Below are 18,073 nucleotides of genomic sequence, written 5' to 3' on the forward strand. Positions count from 1 at the left end.
TAAAATAAATGCTCGAGGTCGCAGGCCGCAAGCTCCGGTATCTCGGGGAGGCCCAGGGCCGGCATGCGCCCTTCCTGCTCCTCTCAGCCCCTGTTTCCCCCTGAGAACAAAGAGGACCTTGCACGAAAGAACAGGGAGTTGGCCTCACCAGAAAGGCCCTCGGAGCAATTACGGATTCCTGTGCAGTCAGCACTAACAGGCCGCCTCGCGGGCGCTGGGGGGGTTTGGATGGCAGGGACGTCGGCAGTAAAGAGTGCGCGGTGGAGAGACGCCCTGCTTGGCGTCCTGCCTGTGGATGGCTGGCGAGGCCTAATTGGCGTAGAACGCCCTATAAATCTATTAGCGCGCCTCGCCTCTCATTGGTAGACATTCTACTGTTAACCACCAAGAAATTACCAATTTTCAGGAGTTAGTCACTCAAGTCGCGCTGTAACTAGGTTTAAAAAAAGCCCGCTCTGCTCGTGTCATAAATCAGGCCGCCTCGCTCCGTGGCTCCACCACGGTGAGGGTGTCGTGGCCGGGAGTTTGGGGAGAGTGGAGTCGCGGGGAAGTGGAAGCCGGGGCTTCTCCTCACCCCAGTCCCCGCGCCCCCAGGCTCCAGCGGCTCTGCCTGGGAGCACTGGGCCTGTGGCTGCTGCCCGGCTCCCCCACCAGGGCTTTGATGTCTTCCCGACATCCAGCCTGGGGCACATCACACCCACAGGACTCCCCACCCTCGCATTTCAAGAGCATAATAGGAATATTCAGGAGCAGACATAATTACTTCAATTACTTCTCTCTGGTGTTTGAGACACACACTCAAGAGTCACAAATTAGAAAATAATATTCACATGTTTCTTGTAATTGGTAACAGATTAGAGGCATTTTATCTTTTTAAATAATTTCCAAATGTGGCCCGAAGAGGCCGGCAAGGGACGGGAGCAGAGCAGGAAAGCAGACACCTCGGAACAGCGGCTGTGGAGGGCCTCCCGGCAACCTGTTTCCAGTCGCCCAGCTCGCTCAGCTGTCTGTGTCCCTGTCGTCACTCCCGGGAGCCGGCGGAGCTGGCGGCTTCCGTTTTCTTGCCGCCCAACCCGTAAACTTGGCCCTTATTTGTAAACTTTGTCTTTTTCCATGCTTTGGTGCTGTCTTTTCAGCCACATTTGCTGACCCCACACATACACACACACACCACACAGATGCACACATGCACACACCGATACGCACACATGCACCCTGTAACACAGGCACATTCACACGAATACATGTGTGCATACATGTACACACACGCCTGTGTCCACACGCGGACACACCTGCATATCCACGTTCGTTATTTATGTCCCGTCCACTTCCAAAAATGAAGTTGAAGTCATCTGAGCCTCCCTGGTGGGCATTTTGGAGGGACAGAGGTGCAATCCCACGGTCCCGCCCCATGACCCAGTGCACCCTGTTCTTAAATATGAGGTCACGCTCCCCTCGACCAGAAGGGTGCTCACCGTTCCGTCTTCGTGGAAGAGTCTGGTTGTATCAAGCATTGTTTTTCAAAACTGATGGCTTCTATTCTGGGAACAGTTTGGCAATTTCTCGCAAGGTGGACCACCGCCCTACCCCCAGCTCCCGCGTGCTTAGGGCTTCGTCCCAGAGAAAGGGAAACCTAGGTTCACACAGCACCCTGTCTGCTCAGGTGGTGGCAGCCCGCAGGTCAGGCAGCTGGACACTGCTGTCAAAGCACCTGAGGTCCCGTGACTGGAGAATCTAGCTAAGCAAGAAAAGGCCACCCCCACCCCAAAGATTGCATGCCACAGGACCCGTGTCCAGAACTTCAGAGATGAGGAACCAATTCATGGTTGTGGGGGTGAGAGGTAGAGAGCGGCAGGGATGGGTGGTGTGACCGGGCGGGGCTCAGGCAGTGGGGTGGTCGGCGTGGAGGTGCGTGGTCCCTGTCATGTCACTCCCTATCAGTTCAAGAGGCCCCCATTGGGGAAACTACTTCAAGGGGCATATGGAATTTCCCTCTTATTTCCCTGACCTGCACATGAATCAATAATTACCTCAAATTTTAAAATGCATGTAAAAAATAAAGCCAATAAGTGGTGGCTTTAATTGAAAGAATCAAGACTTCTTGGGAGATGGCCGAGGACATCCAGAGTGGGCCCTGAGCACCCTACTGGCCAGGAAGCAGCTCCCCGGGCTCCCGCTGGCCAAACCCTGAGCATCTTAAGCCCCAGAGGGGCTCACGCTGGTAACGTTGATCACTTAAAGTCTGTAGGTCCAGGGAGAGACCCCAAAAAGGAGGTGGGTGCAAAGTGCTGCTTTCCAAAACATGGAAAAAGTGAGTTGGAGACAACCTAGCTCGCATCAAGAATGTGAGGACAGACATAGCAGGGGCCTCCACCGATGCCAAGACATGTCGGGGGTGGGCTCTGAAGAACAGGACAGTTCAGGGCATCCCCAGACCACTAGTTTAGAGGGGGGAAGGTCCAGTCTGGGACCCCGGGGGTGCACAGCGGAGCTGTGGGACCACCCCAGTCTGTACTGCCTGATGTGCCTCGGGGAGGGGAGGCAAGTGTACCCTAGAAACCGCTGGACTCTACAAATATCAGCGTAATGAGAGGCCCGAGGCGGGGGCACGCAGGGGCGCGCTGGGATAAAGGTCACCAAGTGCAACACAGCAGGGACGGCTGGGGCTTCGCGGAGAAGTCGGCCTTTAGAGTAGGTTTGGGATAGATGGAGGCTTTCACCCCCGTCACGTTCAGGACTGAACACAGGCCACTTACTGTCGCTCTGTGAAAGGCTCTCTCGGCATCCGGAAGGCAGGAAAAGACCCGCCCTGCAGGTTCAAGAACTGAGCTTTATGAACACCGAATGCTTGACTCTTAGTTTGGCCTTCCCGGGGACTGGCGGTAACTTCTCCTTCGGCCGACTGTCCAGGACGGGCTCGAGGAGCTGTGAGGCCTGGCACAGGGCGGAAACGCAGGCCCCGGCCCAGGCGTCGCCAGGAGCCCCGGGATGGTGGCTGGAGCACTTTAAGCCAAGGCACCCTGGCGAGCGGGCTGGGCCCTGGGTGGCCACAGGCCTCGGGCTCAGGAGGACCCTGTCCACGCCCTGGGTCCCCTTTCTGGGAGAAGCTGGACACACAGGACTTTGACGCTGCTGCTCAGGGACAGTGGCTCTGGGCAGGTTCCCCTCCGGCCACTCCTCACCAGCTCCTGCCCCCTGTTCCCGTTGCTTAGACTTTGGTGGCTCCAGTGACGAAGTCTGGCTTTGGCTTAAATAATAATCCTCTCCCCGCTCTAGAGATTCATTCCACTCGCGCTGAGCCCTCTTGTGATCGGCTCATCACAGCACGAACCAAACTCAGAGGAGCGGCAGCCGCGTGCATGTCAGATTCAGGTCCGAGTCTGACTTCTAAGTCGTTGCGTGTCCCTCAGAGGAGCCTGGTCCGGTAACTTCCGCTTGTCATCACCTGGGTGGGCGCCTTGGCTGGGGCTGAGTGTTGCTGCCCCTCCCCCGGGGACCCGGGTCAGTCAGGCTGCCCGCAAGCCCTGTCGAGTCTCAGAGCAGGCTTCTTCGCTGTCCTGTCCTGAAGAAGGGAGCTGCAGGCTGGCCCCCCCACCCCACCCCCCCCCACCCCCCCGTGCCTCCAAGCAGACACTGCTCCGGACGGCTTGTCCTTTCAAGTCTGTTCGCTGTCACTGCTCTGCTTGCTCCCCCACGGAGGAACACTCCCCCCCACAAAAAAAAAATTGAAAGACTCCCTGCATTAAGGCTGCACTGGAATGAAGTCTAGTGTCTTTAAACAATATAGGACCGTGTGTCCTACCCCCAGGCTCCCTAGCAGTTTCAAAGGGCCCCCCTCAGTCCTGGCACCCCCGCTGGGTGGTATCCGTAAGCGACGGGTGGGAGGGGCTCCCCACTCTCTGCCCAGGATAGTAGCGCCTTCCGGGGCCAGGCGTCCCCCAAAATGAGATGCATGCAGAGCGGTTTTCATAAAGCTAGAATTTCGAATTTGCAGGGTGGTCCGTTTTCTGATGTTAGGCCCAGGGCCTAAGTCACCCGCGCTCCTGTCTCTCCGCGCGTCAGGGGCAGGTAGCCTGCGGGGCTGAGAAGCCGCCAGGTCAGGCCTGGCCCTCCGAGGCCACTAGCTGGTCCCTGCAGCCGGGAGCCCCGCTGCCTGGTGTTCAGAGGGCGCCGCACAGGCTGTGGGGCTCCCACGCGCTACCCGGTGTGCTGAGGGGGAAGGGCCGTCTCTTCCCTCCTGTTCACGATGCGCTGTGCCCCGGGCCGAGCCCACGGCCTCTGTCATGGCGGCCTTGACTCGCTGCGGCGGGTCCCGCCACCGTCCCGCGTCACCCACAACACTCGGAGTCTCGCCCGCCTCGCCCGACTGCCCGGCCGCCTCTCCCCGGCACAGACGCATCGGGATGTATGCTTTTAAATGGTTGTTGGCATTTTGTTCCTAACACTGCGGCCCAGAAACATCCGGCATGTGGCTCAGCCGGGATGACCGTGTGGAAACACACGTGGTTTGCAGGTGCAGTCACACACTTGATCTGTCAGACTAGCTTCGCAGAGAAGAGTAAAAGTGTCTGCACTAAAATTCCGACGAGGTAAATAAACGCTGTCTGTGAGTGGAGATGACAGCCGGGAACTCGGGGACCAAGGTGGGGGTCAAGGTGATTTTTCCTTGTGTCCAGCTATGTTTGTTGAGTTAGGAAATTGGGAGTTGGAGACTTTGAAAATAATATCTCGGCTGCTCCAGAACAATCTATGTGTTTGTCTTTCTCTAATACGGAACGTGTTTTCAAAAGTAATTGTCTTAAAATACTCCCTCTGACTTACTCTCGGTGCCCTGAGTCGGCCTCCCTCCACCTGCCCCCTGCTCCTGGGCGCCCCATCTCCCGGCCAGCACGTGACTGCCCCTGGTCTGTCCACCTGATCGATCGCCTCCCCTCACGCCCATGGCCAGTCACAGGTTTGAGATGGGCGGGCTCTGGGGCTGCACTGTGATTCCAGGGCCCAGGGAAGAAACCTCCGTGATTGTCACTCTGCCCAGGAATGGCACCCGAGAAAGCCCTTGGGGTCCTGGCAGCTGGCCGGGAGGTGACTCCCAGGGGTCTGTGATGCCACCCGCAGCTGACCAATGCAGGGGGTGGCCAGAAGGACACGGCAAGGTCTGGCTTGCAGACTCAGACCAGGAGAGTGGCTTCAGCGCATGGTGTGAGGGTTTGTGAGATCCCTGGAGGTGAAAATGGGGGGCAGTCTGGGGCGCGATGTGATTGAACAAAACAGCCGTGGCAGACCTTGAGAGGCCAGCAGAGAGGAAGCCCTGGGGGACGCCTGGCCCAGGAACGTGACACCCTCCGGGTCCCCAGGGTGGTGGGCACCTCCCACCCTTGTTTACCACGGCCTCCCATGGTGAGCTGGTGGCCTTAAGCTTCAATCAGCAGGCCCTCGAGTGCCCAGCCCCCTGGGGACACGCAGCCCAGGAGCAGGTGGGTGCCTTGCCCAGCACCCCAGCGGCTACCTCCTCCTGAACGCAGGATTTTGAGAGGGCCCAGCTCAGCACAGCCACCAGCTATCGGGTCTGCAGTCATTTCTGGTCCTCACACTCTGCCTGCCAGCTCTGCTAGGCCCGCATGGGGTCCCCGAGGCAGACTTCCCAGCAACTGCCTTGACACTGTGTCAGGGGTATCTTCCACTCTGTTGGGGACAGACAGGGGCTAGGAGGGCCCCAGTGCTAGCGACAGCAGAGCCACCAGGGACCCAGGTCTCAACCTGAACCCCAGACAAAGGCATGGGACTGGGGGAGGCCGAGCTCTGACTCAGGGACACCCTCGGGCGGGCCCAGAGGCCCACAGGTGCCGCCCTCCTGGCCGCCTGCTGCCACACCTGTCCGAGGCCCCCGCCGCTGCTGCGTGCCCTGGCACCCTTTGCTGGGACTCTCCGAAGTAATAAGCCTAATACAGTTGACTTTATTTAATTAATAATGATCCTGTTCTGTCCCCCTGAGCTCATAAAACACCCTGCAGGTTGGCAAAAACACTCATAATATCGATCCCAAGTCAGGCGGGATATTTATTTTGTCTTTGCCCCAAGAGCATAAATCCCTGTCCGTTGCCTCCTGCTCTCCGCAGGCGGGATTTACAGTGGCCAGTGTCTTAAAAGCTTTTGGTAATTAAGGAATAAATATCCATCGGTCTTTGCTGGCCGTCCTCTGGCCGCGGCCTGCCCCCCTAGCAACGAGGCTGGGGCAGAAGGTATGCGTGCGGGGGGCGGCCAGCTGCTCCACGCGCAGCCTGCGCCGCGGGTCCTCCCTGCCGGGAGAGGAAGGCCTCTGTTTTCCTATCATATTGTTCCAGTGCCCTCTTCCATGCCTCCCTCCCAGTTCCTGTTTTGCTTACAGCAGAAAGACACTTTGGAAATTCCTTGCTGCTAGCCAGCCCTTTCTTTCCGCAAGCCTTCCTGTCCTCTCCGCTCACCGTGTCAAGCCCTGGGGGTCTCCTCACCCCGAGCATGGTCTTCCCTCCCAGATACTTTGCTGCAGAATCTGCTTTAAAATCAGCGTGGAAAAAATCCTCTCCCACCCCACAAGAGGAGCAGAAAAAGATGTTCACGCAAGGAACAACGTGATAAGTGGCAGGACCCCAAAAACATTCTTGGTTTTTGAACATTTGGGGGAGGGGTTCCCCTAAAAACGAGCACGTTGGGCTGGGCATGGGTGGGACGGGGGCTCCGGGGAAGGCTGGTGTCTTGCGGGAGCGCCGGGAAGCCTGGTCTGAGAGACTGGAGGCTGCAGGCCTCAGGCCCGGGTCTCCCCTCCTCACCTGCGCCTGCACGCCTGGGGCTGAGCGCTGCCGTGGTTCTCCAGCTCCGGCACAGCGGCCATCGCCCCAGCACGGGCCCCCGGGACCCCAAAACAAGCAGGCCAGGGGGTGCCCACAGGTGTTGGTCAGTCCCGTCCCGGGTCTTTGCCACAGAAACTGGAATAAAGCTGCCCTTCCCCACCCCTGCCCGTGCCTGGCTTTCACACACACGAATGCTCGTCTCGGTCCCAACCCCACGCCCTCCTCCTTTTCTTCCCCCAGCTCCATCCTGGCCTCCTCGGAGTGGGCCGCGGGCGGCCTGTGCGCCCGTGCTTGCCAGGAGAGGCCCTGGGTCTGCGGCTGCCCCTGAGCAGGACAGCGCCGTGCCCACGCCCGCCAGGCCTGCGTGCACCCCCGGCCCTCCCGCCCCCGCCCGCCCGAGGGGTGAGGGAGCCCCGCGCCCATCCTGCTCCAGAGGACAGTGGTGGCCGCGGCCAGAGCCCAGGCCCGACGTGAGGCCCGGGCGGAACGGGAGCCCCGGCCCCAACCCCCAGCTGTGCTTCTGCCCTGCCTGGTTGGCGCAGGCTCCCGGGTCCTGCCCTCCAGCCGCGGCTGTCGAGCCCAGAGGCCCTCCCCGCCCTCGTCTTCTGGAGCCGGAAACATCTCTGACATCTCTCCCCAAAGCCTTCTCTCTCTGTGGTTCTTTCCCAAAATAGGTCCTCAGCTCAGCACTCGATATGCAGCTCCTCCGTGCAAACACGCAAAGCTCTCGGGAGCCCCTTTAAGAGCCCCGTGTGACCGGGCTCGTGCCCAGGCCGCCCTGGGGGCTGCGTCATCAGCCTCGGCCTCGCCTCTGAGGGGCTTCCGGGCCGGGCAGCCCGCCCTCCCCAGCCAGGCCTGCGGGCCCCAGTGCCGGCAGCCGACTGCGGCAGGCTCTAAATCTGTGGGCCTCAGCTGGGACGTGACCAGGGATCATCCCTGGGGGAGGGGCAGGCCTGGGCCGTGTCCACGTTCTTCAAGGTCAAGTGAGGCAAAGCCTCGCCGTCAGGCTCCGGGGCCAGAGTGCCCGGCAGACCCCCCCACCTGAATCCCGCCCACCTTCCGGCCCCCAGGTCCTGGCTCACCCCACTGACCGGGGGCGCTCACCCAGGCCGTGTCCCAGACAGGTCCAGCAGGAGGTGGGGCTTACAAAAGGGGGTTCACTTTGGGTGGAAAGAGAAGACAACATTGGCTCCTGCATCCTCACTCGGGCCTGATCATTGCCGGGACCGGGTCGGTGTCTTCCGGGCAGGGCCGTCCTCTCCTTTCCCTCACTCCCTTGCGGTTGATTTATTTAAAGGTGTGTCAGCACCAGCTCAAATGAGGCGCCGGGCCTCCTCCCCTCTGCTGACGGCCGGCCGGGCCAATAATTCATTTTTTAGCTCATTAGCTAACGGAGGCTGTGAGCAGCAGGCCCCGGGGGACTGGAATGAGGTGAGGTGATCTACGGCCGCCACACTGCTCTTGAACTGGCCTCCGTGGGGAGAAGCAAGGCCCGGCCAGCACGAACCAGGGACCCCGAAGCGGAATGGGGCATCAGAGTAACACCTGGACTGGAGGTGCTTGGGGGGGTCGTCAGGGTGTCCCTCTGCACGTGTTAACTGGATGCCAGATGAGAGGAGGGAGCACGTTGCTGTCCTGGGTCCCGATCAGCTCTGGCTGCCCTTCCGGAACACCGCGCACGGGCCACCTGGCAGTCCTCGCTGCTCTGGAGGCCTTGGAAGGCCAGGCTCACGGTGCCAGGGCTGGTCTCCGGCCAGACCTCTCCCTGGCTTGCAGGTGCACCTGCTGGCTGTGTCCTGGCATCTCTGCCATCCTCCAAGGCCACCCGAGCCGTGGAATTGAGGCCCTTACGACCTCACTGCAGTTTATCATCTCCTAAAGACTCTACCTGCAGATGCAGCTGCCTTGGGGTTAGGACTTAAACATATGGATTGGGGGGACCAGACTTGACCCCAGAGACCCAGACAGCTGTGGGGTCATTTTAACCAGCAGAACATGCCCCCCCCCACCAGTGTGTCTCCCTTGGGAGGCAGGGGGTTCACACACTGCTGATGGGCTTGGCAGGGCCCCTGGCCAAGGGCCACCTCCACTCCCCGCCCCCCGGCCAGTGCATCAGCTGCTGGCACGCATGACCACAGGCAGTTGGGATTAGGACCCGCAGCCGCGCCGCCCGCACCCTTGTCACACACACCACCCCCGCAGACGGACCCCAGGGCCGGCACACCCTCCAAATCCCCAAGCCGCCCACTTCTGTGGGCTTCACTGTGCCCATCTCACAGATGGACAGGAGGGCCCGAGGCATGATGCCCGCAAGAGTCTGCAGCAGCAGCAGGAAGAGCAAAGCTGGCGCACCCCCAGTCGCACTCAGCTCAGCGTTGCTAAGGAGACTCTCCCTCCCTCTGGTCTCTGCAGAAGGCGCACAGGTCGGTCAGGGCGGGAGTGACCCTGGGAGGTGGGCTCTGGGAACAGTGCTTGGCCAGAATGCTTTGCTGCGTTAGCGCCAGGAACCCCCGGCGCCCTTGCTGGGAGTGGAGAGCATTTCAGCTGCTTCATGGGGCCTCGAAGCCTGGAGCCCCCTAAGCCCGGAGCCCCCCTTAGCTTTCTGGTCACCTCCTGGTGTCTGAAAAACCCTGAACCCTTGGGGTCCCACGGGACCCAGAAGCTGGCCTTAGGAGCTTGTTTTCCAAGCGCACAGGGCATTTGGGTGACAATCCACGCTGCTATCAGAGTAACAGGCAGGCCACGACCGGCTCCGGTGCGCCCTCACAGGGCCAGGGCCATCTGGGCAGACCCCCCAGGCCAGGCCACTGCCCACCTTGCCCCGAACCCGGGAGGGCAGTTCCCCGAATGCGGCCTGTTTTCTGTATTTGAGGCCAAGGCTCTGAAGCCTTGTCGATGACAGTCCCTGCTGCGGGGTCGCAGGTGGAACCAACCCAGGCCAGGCCCCAGCTGAGGGCCCAGCCCAGGCCCAGTGCTCAGTGTCACGTCCCTGCCTGGGGCCTTCCTCTCCTCTGGGCCCCCGGCCCGGCGCGCTCAGCCCACGAAACCTGGACCCGCCGAGCCTCGTATCATGAACAAGGCCGATTTTTAAAGGAAAAGAACATTTAAACCCCACGATCATTCGGAGGTGCGTGGGTTCCAGTGGGTTTGGGGAGCTTGTTTATGGGCCGACCCCTCGGAGCACTCAGAGCTCTGGCTGGTCCGCGCTCTGCGGCTGGGGCTGGGGAACATTAAAAGGAAAATGGAGTAACTGCAGCGAGGGCTCGAGTTCTGCGTTCGGTCTGGATGAGCTGGCAGTGAGCGCTGACGTCAACCGGAGCAGAATAAAACAGTTCTGATTTTAATGTCTCCCCAAAAATGAGAGTTAGCAAATTGGAACTTGAAAGCCTGGAGTTCGCCTCCACCATTGTCCCTTTTCATTTCATTCAGGGGTGCCCGGTCTCCCCGGGATCCGCGAGACAGGGGCCCGGCGGGGGCGCCTCACCTGGCCTTTGTGCCTGTCTGCGCCCCCGGGCAGGGTGCGGGGCGGGAGCCTCGGTGCAGGGCTGGTGCGGGCGGTGGGGTGCTCAGCTGCGGCCAGTGTTTGTCCTGGAAATCTCTGAATGGAAGGGGTCAGGGGTCACTCGGGGGTCACTCGCATGTACCAGGAAGTGAAGCAAAACTAATCCAGATTTACTCCTGGAAGAATTTGTTTGCCTAAGTATTTAAAAACAGATTAGGGCGAACCCGACACTAGATCACAAGGAGCAATGTAAACACGGGTAAAAGGTGTAAACAAGGCCTTTTTTCTGTACTTCGGAAGGAAAAATGTCACGGGTAATGAGTTTTCTTTCTCGAGGGCGGCGGGGACCCTGAGTGATCTCCCTGTAGTTTGCAGCCCTGCACCTGGGCACTCCCTGGAGAACAGTCCGGGGTTTGGGAGCGGGGGATTGTGCACGGGGGTCTCTGCGGGGCCTGGGTAGTCACCCACTTCCAAAACCCACTTTCCCCTCATCACCCTCCCGAGAAGCACCTGTCTGCGCGCCCCCCTCCCAGCCCTGCCCCGACTCCCCCATTCAAGAGCGGCTGCGAACTCGAACCTCACTCTTCTGCAGCCTCTTGCCCTCTCGCCCCGGCGAGGCTGCGGCGCTTGAGGATGGCTGGCCTTGCCGTGTCTCCCGTGGCCCCTGGGGAACCAGCGCCCAGACCCGCTGTCCGCCCCTGTGGCCCCTTCCAGCCTTGCCTCCTCCTGTCCTGCCCCGTCTCCCTCCTGGACGCCCTCCCGGAGGCTGGAGGGGCTGTCCCTGTCCCCTCAAACCCGGCGCTGCCCACCAGCTCGGGACACGCTGGCAGTAGGTGCTGCCTGCGCAGAAGGGGTCCCGGCCGCCCTCGTGGGGGCCCCTCACTCCCCAGCTTCTTCCTCGGGCCCCCGTCTCATGGCCCCGGCGCTGCCCTTCAGCAGACTCAGCCTCTCTTCACAGAGCCAGAGGGGCCCCCGGCGCCCTCCCCTTAGCCCTCGGGCCCGGAGAGGTGCGGCCTTGCGCGCGCGGGGCTGAGAGCAGCCTCCGCCTCCCCAGAACCGGCCCAGCCGCTGCCCTCTCGCCCGTGGGTCTAGAGCAATGTTTTCACCCGCCGGAAGGGTCTGGAGACCCCGGAGAGTCCTCACCCCTCTCGGGGCAGGATGAAGAGCCAGCGCCCTGGGTCACGGGCTCCGGGCCCCTGAGCCCAGCGGGGTGCCCCCACCCTTCGCATGGCCTGCCTGTGCCCTGTGTGGTGCCGTGTCCCCAGGGCCCGTCCACTGCTCTCCCACCTGCACATCGGCGTCCCCTGCAGCGCTCGCAAAGCACCCCCAGAGGTGCTGACCGGGGGGCCTCAGAGAATCATATTTGCAGGTTCCCAGGTGGCTGGTGCTGTGGGTTGGGGTTTTCTCAACCTTTCCCAGGGGCTCCCTGTGCTAACAAAGACACTGTGCTCCTCCGCTCTCCCCACCCGCCCCCACACTCACGAGGGGGGCATCCTGCCCCACGGTGACCCAACCTGTCCCGTGGCTCTTGCAGGGAAGAGAAGGAGCGGTGGATCCGGGCCAAGTACGAGCAAAAGCTCTTCCTGGCGCCCCTGCCGTGCACGGAGCTGTCCCTGGGGCAGCACCTGCTGCGGGCCACGGCGGAGGAGGACCTGCGCACCGTCGTCCTGCTGCTGGCGCACGGCTCCCGAGACGAGGTGAACGAGACCTGCGGCGAGGACGACGGCCGCACGGCACTGCACCTGGCCTGCCGCAAGGGCAACGTGGTCCTGGCGCAGCTCCTGATCTGGGTAGGTGCCCCGGCCCGCGGGAGGGCGCGCCCACACTGCCCCTCGGCATCTGCCTGCCCATGCCGTACAGGGGAGCCATAGGAGCAGCGAGAGGGGTGCCTTCCAGGCTCCCGTGTGCAGACGCCCCCGATGCGAGGAGACCTGTGCCTGCACACGCTGTCCTGTGCGGGGGCCAAAGCCGCCTTTGCCAGCACTTGCTGGGGTGTCTGGAAAAGCCTGTTGGCTTTTGTGTGAGGCGGGTGGTGGTGCCCCTCTCAATAATTACAGGAAAAACTCCCGTGGTCCTTTCAGGGGAGCGGGGAGGAGGGAGGTTCATGGAGCCTGGGCAGCTGGCCCGGCTCCCCCATCACCGGGCTGCTGGTTTCTTCGTTCACATGACACAGAAGAGCCGACCCCTCGGCTCTGAGGGCGGGCAGGGCCGGAGTGGCCTGGCTTCGCTGCTGCTCTGACTCATTTCCTTGCTCTCCCAGCGCCCACCCTGGGGTTTGAATGGGGAGAAAGGGCTGGGGGGAGCCTCTGCCCACCAGAGCTGCGCCTGGGGAGCCCGCACACCCTCCCCTGGCTGCCCGCACACCCGTGGGGTCCGCAGCCACAGGGGCCCTCCATGTGAGGGGTGGCCCAGAGGGTCCCGAGGAGGATGTCCCTCTGTGTTCATCTGCCCTTAGCGCTGGGTGTGACGGGGTGGGGGGGTGACATCAGACGCACAGATACCGAAACCCCCCAATTTTCAGCTTTACTTTAGCGAGTGGTACTAGTCAGCCCAGGTGGTCCTAACACAACACCATGGACAAGGGGGCGCCAGCGGCTGAAATTCCTTTGTGCACGGTCTGGAGGCAGCCCCGAGGTCCAGGGAGGCGAGGCAGGCTTCTCCCGAGGCCTCTGCCCTGGGCTCGCAGTTGGGGGCGGACCCCTGCGGCCCTGTGGGCCTTTGCTCTGGCCTCTCTGCTCTCCCCACAGGGACGCCAGTCCTCGTGGGTGAGGGCCCCACCCATGCGCCCTCGGTTACCCTGAACAACCTCTTTAAAGTCCTTGTCTCTGAGCACCCTCTAAAATACTGGGCCTTGGACTTGACCCTGCACCTTCGGGGACACCTTGGGCCCCTGAAAGCAGTCCCGCCCCCCCCATCCGCTCGCCCAGCGTGGCGTTGCCAGCGCAGGTCCGGCTGGTGAGACTCGCTGCGGGAAGGGAGTTCAGGGCCAGGAGCTTAAACGCGTTCCTGTCATTTAACCTGGCGCTGCCCCGGCGGTCACTGCAGTCGCTGCTACTTGTATGTGGCTGCACAGTTAGGCCTGCGGTTGAGGACACAGCCAGCAAGGTCACCTCGGGGCCGGCGCAGGTGGCTCCCCCCCAGTGCTTAGTGTGACCTGTGACCTCCTGCCTGGAGAATGAATCCGGGCTGAGATGGGGTCGTTTCTGGGTAACCCCCCGACAGCCGAGCCACATGGGCACGGCCAGAGTTGCCCCTGGTCAGTTTCTCCCCCACCAGGAGGGCCTGCAGGTGGCCCAAAGCCCCATGTCACCAACACCGCGCGACCCGTCCATGTGCTGGGGTGGGGGCGCCCCTGGTCCCCCGGCCCCGTGCTCATGCGCTCGGTTGCCTCCGCAGTACGGGGTGGACGTGATGGCCCGCGACGCGCACGGGAACACGGCGCTGGCCTACGCGCGCCAGGCGTCCAGCCAGGAGTGCATCGACGTGCTGCTGCAGTACGGCTGCCCCGACGAGCGCTTCGTGCTCATGGCCACCCCCAACCTACCCCGGAGGAACAACAGCCGGAACGGCAGCGGCCGGGTGCCCACGGTCATCTGAGGCCCGCCGTGCCCCCCGCGCCCCCTGCGCATCTCAGACCCGACCCGCCAGGGCAGGAGGGGCCGGGAGGCCGCGGAGCAGCTCCTTCCAGAAGCTCTGGCGCCGGCGGCGGGCTCGGGACCAGCACGCGGGGCCAGGCCGCCCCGGGACGCAAGGCGCCGGGGCCAGGCGGGGGGCGCGGGGTGAGGAGAAGGGGCGCGCCCGAGCCGGCAGCCCAGCACATCAGGACATTTCACCTCTGCCGAACAGAACGCTTGGATCTCATCTCTTCTCCGGGGAGCTTGACGGCATAAATCAGAAGCAAGCAGAGTTTGTCAGGTCTGAAGCCCCGATGATGGTGTGTGTCAAATCAGTTGTGGCTAATCTGTCCAGGGAGAATACCGGCTTCATTACACTTGTATAGTTGAGTTCTTCCAGCTTTACCGCTGTTTAATAGAACATGATTAGTCATCACCGAGAAGAAAGCATATTAGCCGAGGAGGTAGTCAGCGGCACGCTCCGGTGATTGCAAAGCGCTCAGAAGCGTCAGATTATCCCAGACATGTTCTTTCCAGCCCTTGGAGCCTCCTTTCTAAATTCACTGTCATAATTTAGTATCTGTTTAATTTTTCAGCCCAAAGAGAGGAAATCAGCTCCTAAGTATTATTGGACTGCAGTCTCCTTGGTGCAAAAACAAAATGGAAAAAATAAATAAGAGTAAATCAGAAATTCAAAAGGAAATCAGGAATTCTGCTAGCAACAACGTTTTGATTTGAGTACGTTTCGTAAACAAAGTAAAGGCACAAAAGGCGATTTTTTTCCTGAATGCAGGAGAGATTTATTTCCTTTGGCCAGCGTGGGCGCCTTGGGTCTCAGTCACTCCGGGGCCACGTGGCCCGGGTCACGCAGGCCTCTGCTATGTCTCTAGATAAGATGTGTGAAAATCTATTTGAATAAAAGAAGTTCATAAATATGCATTGATTTTTGTACAGACAAATGGCACCTCTGTTAATTTATAAATTGAACTGGATGTGAACTAATAATGTGCAACTAGTTGAGATAAGAGGTTACAGATCATTGTACATGGCAAATATCCCCCGCAGTAAACACTTCCATTAATGTGATATACAGCTTATAAAAGGAGCGGATCAGAACAAGATGGTGGGACAATTTGCTTATTAAAATCAAGTCAGGAAAAAGACACTGGAGCAGCACAGAGGGGGGAGGGGCGCGTGGCTCCTCCTGATCAGAGCCGCCCTGGGCTGCCGTGTGCACAGGCAGGGCCGCGGCGGGCTGGGGCGGGGTCTCCCAGGGACCAGACCCCAGACCCGGGGCTTTGCGGAGGCAGAGCGTGGCGGGTCCTGGGGTTCTCTGGCTCAGACCGGCTCCTGCCAGCGAGTCCCTCGATTTTTCCTGGCGGTCAGACCCGCCCTGATCTGCCGTCCTGGGCCTACTTCACACCCAGCCTCCTGCAACCTGGTCGCCACCAACCCAAGAGAGCTTAGGGCCAGGAAAGAGCAGGCCAGAGCCGCCTGGCAGGGCCACGGGCAGAGGCTGTCACGCCGGGAGAGGAGCCGGGAGCGGCGGGGCCCTTCTCTCCCACCCGCCTCCCGGGAGCTCCTGCCTCTCGCTGGCTCAGGTCAGCCTTCTATTCTGTAGGAGTGTTTCCTCGGCTTTCACTTAAAAAGGAGAGGAAGGAAATGGCTTTCACGGGATGTGTACGTGGGTCCGCGTTTCCTGGCCGTTTCTGATCTATCTTGAGCTCAGCGGACCAGGCTGCCCCCAGGATCGGCAGGTGCGGAGTGGCCGGTGTGGGCGCCTGGACGGCAGCCCTCGGCACCCCCAGTTCTAATTCCGTGCTTCACCGCAGTGTGTAGTTACTTTAAATGTGAATAGACCAACAAATGTCGTCGCCTCTTTGTGCAGAGCTCGCAGCTCGCGCCCTGGCGCGGCAGACATCACCTCCGCACCGCCGTTAGCGTAGACTTGCGTAGTAAACACAGGTAGAGTATAAATAAAATTGATGTCATTGTAGTGAACCCCCACTCTAGGAATGCTTTATCAGAGGGAGGCCTTCCTCGGAGGGAAACAGAATTCCTTGTGAGACTTCTCTTTGGGATGTATATGAGCGTGTACATATTATTATATGTGTTTATAATATAATATTTTCCCAGATGACTCTTTTTCCACTTAGCCTTTCACGACCTGAATGCTAGACGGCTCCCCCCACCCCCCCAGGTCTTGAGGACTTCTCTCACTCCTCCTTAGGACAGGGCCCCTCCCCTGCTCCTCCTAGCTCGCCATCGAGGCCTGGGTTTGGGCAACGGATGAAAGACAGTTGTAGGTGCCAAGGATTTTCTGTAAAAATAAAGGCGATTGGTGGCTCATCCGTTCATGCTTCAGTGTCAAGCCAGGAGTCCTTTCTTTGCTGCCAGAGATGCGAGAACCAAGGGCCTTTAAAACGACCGGGCGGGAAAGGGTCTTCGTTGCCTGTTCCCAAGCCAGTTGCTGGAGAAGCCACCACTGCAGAATTTACCTGGCCTGCTCCATTGTGATTTAAAATTGCCCTGGAATGAGGAAGCGCCTGCCGGGGAGGCATGTGAGTGGGGGACCGTCCAGGACGGTCACCCCAAAGGTCATCGCGATGTAGCACAGACCTGGTGGATTCCTCCCACGGTCCTGACGGTACAGGAGGGGCCCCCCAGGTGCCAGGGCCCTGCATCGGTCCCAGGAGGGTGCGTGGGGGCACGATTGTGAGTCTTAGAAACAGGTGCAGCTTCTACCTCCCGGTCTGTGCGTGCTGGGCTGCCCCAGAAAGGCAGGTGAACGCAGGGGCTGGCCGGCCGCCTGCTGTCGGTTGCAGAAGAGCAGCTTCACCCGCCACTCCCAAGCGCATCCATCAATGCCTTTTCTGCGGGCTGTGCCAGGCAGGCGCCTTTCAGGAAGCTCCAGGGCTGGGCAATGGTCCCCCACCCCAAGGGTTGGTCCAGCCCAATGGGTTCTGCTTGGACCCAGCCTGTGTCAGGCAGTCAAGGCTCTGGCCAGCCCAGTTGTGTGACCCCCCGTGCACATCAGGGTCATTCCCTGCGTCCATGGAGGTCTGTCCCCAAGCCCGTCAGGGGCAAACACGGTCCTGAGGGGAAACCAGCCCGGGCCCAGAAGACCTGGCTTTGCCATCCACCAGACCAGACCGGGGCTCCTCAACTCTTATCTCTGAAATATGGGGGGGCCTGGCCAGAGAGGCTGGTGCTTCCAACCCATATGCTGTATGCCAGCCCAGCAACCCCCGGGGCTGGATGCTCAGGGGACGGGAGCCCTGATGAAGAACAGAGACATGGGTAGGACTGAGGCCGGAGGGCACCCCTGGTGATGCCCGTGCTTGGCCCCATGTCCATCGTGCCCGAGGGCCAGTGCTGCACAGGTGCCAGCCTCCGCCCGGGACGTGCCAACCCCTTGCCCAGCCCTGGAGCTGGGGGTGGGACCAGGGGAGTGACACCCTGAGGGGGAGCCTTCTCCCCGACTTGAGCCCTGAGGCCCACCTAGCACTTAGAAATGACTCCTCTTTTCAGCCTGGGTTTGATTTCCCGGGGGCAGGGCAGTGCTGAGTCGCACCTCCTGGCTTTCAGCTCTCTCCTCGAGTAGGGGCTCAGGCAAACCTACCCCCTCAACACCCCCCCCCCCCGCCTCCAGGGCTCTGTGGGGTCCTGCCTCCAGTCCTCTCCCTTCTGTCCTGTAGGATCAGCGCTTGCCGGGAAGCACCCTGGGGTGGCTGGGGGCTGTCCCTGCCCTGCCTCCTTCACTGCACCCCTGCTGTTCTCCCTTTCTGGGGCCACATCCAGTTTGCCTGCAGCTGGTGGGCGTGTCGAGTCCTGCCAGACCTCCAGCCCGAGGTCCCCTGGCTCAACGCTGCCAGCCCTTTCTCCTTGTATTTAGACTGTTCTGGAAACAAGGGAAATTCACACATCCCCAGCCCCCGCAGTTCTCAAGCCTTAGGACCAGAGAGAGCCTCCAAGCAGCCAGGTCTCAAGAACACGGGTCTCAAAGGACAAAGCCGGCAGGATGCGCGCCCCTCGCCCTCCCCCACGCCTGCCCGCGCCCATCCCTCACGCCCCACAAGGTCACAGACCCTTCTGGAACTCCCCCTGCTTGTGTTTATGTCCTTCAAGCA

At 60.9% G+C, this 18,073-nt stretch overlaps 1 protein-coding gene across 2 annotated transcripts in view; it reads left to right on the forward strand.

Annotated features, from left to right (window-relative positions):
- AGAP1 (ArfGAP with GTPase domain, ankyrin repeat and PH domain 1) overlaps positions 1-13,926 on the forward strand; it is a gene marked incomplete at both ends in the record, with an annotated part of 360,154 nt that extends 346,228 nt beyond the window's left edge. For both annotated transcript variants that reach the window (XM_084255022.1, XM_084255023.1), the window contains 2 exons: positions 11,864-12,119; positions 13,726-13,926. In XM_084255022.1, coding sequence (XP_084111148.1) covers positions 11,864-12,119; positions 13,726-13,926 — 457 coding nt within the window. The remainder of the gene's footprint in view (positions 1-11,863; positions 12,120-13,725) is intronic.
- Between the last annotated feature and the right edge of the window lie 4,147 nt (positions 13,927-18,073).

This window comes from Talpa europaea, assembly GCF_964194135.1.
Source record: "Talpa europaea genome assembly, chromosome: 1".
In the NCBI taxonomy this organism is placed as follows: Eukaryota; Metazoa; Chordata; class Mammalia; order Eulipotyphla; family Talpidae; genus Talpa; species Talpa europaea.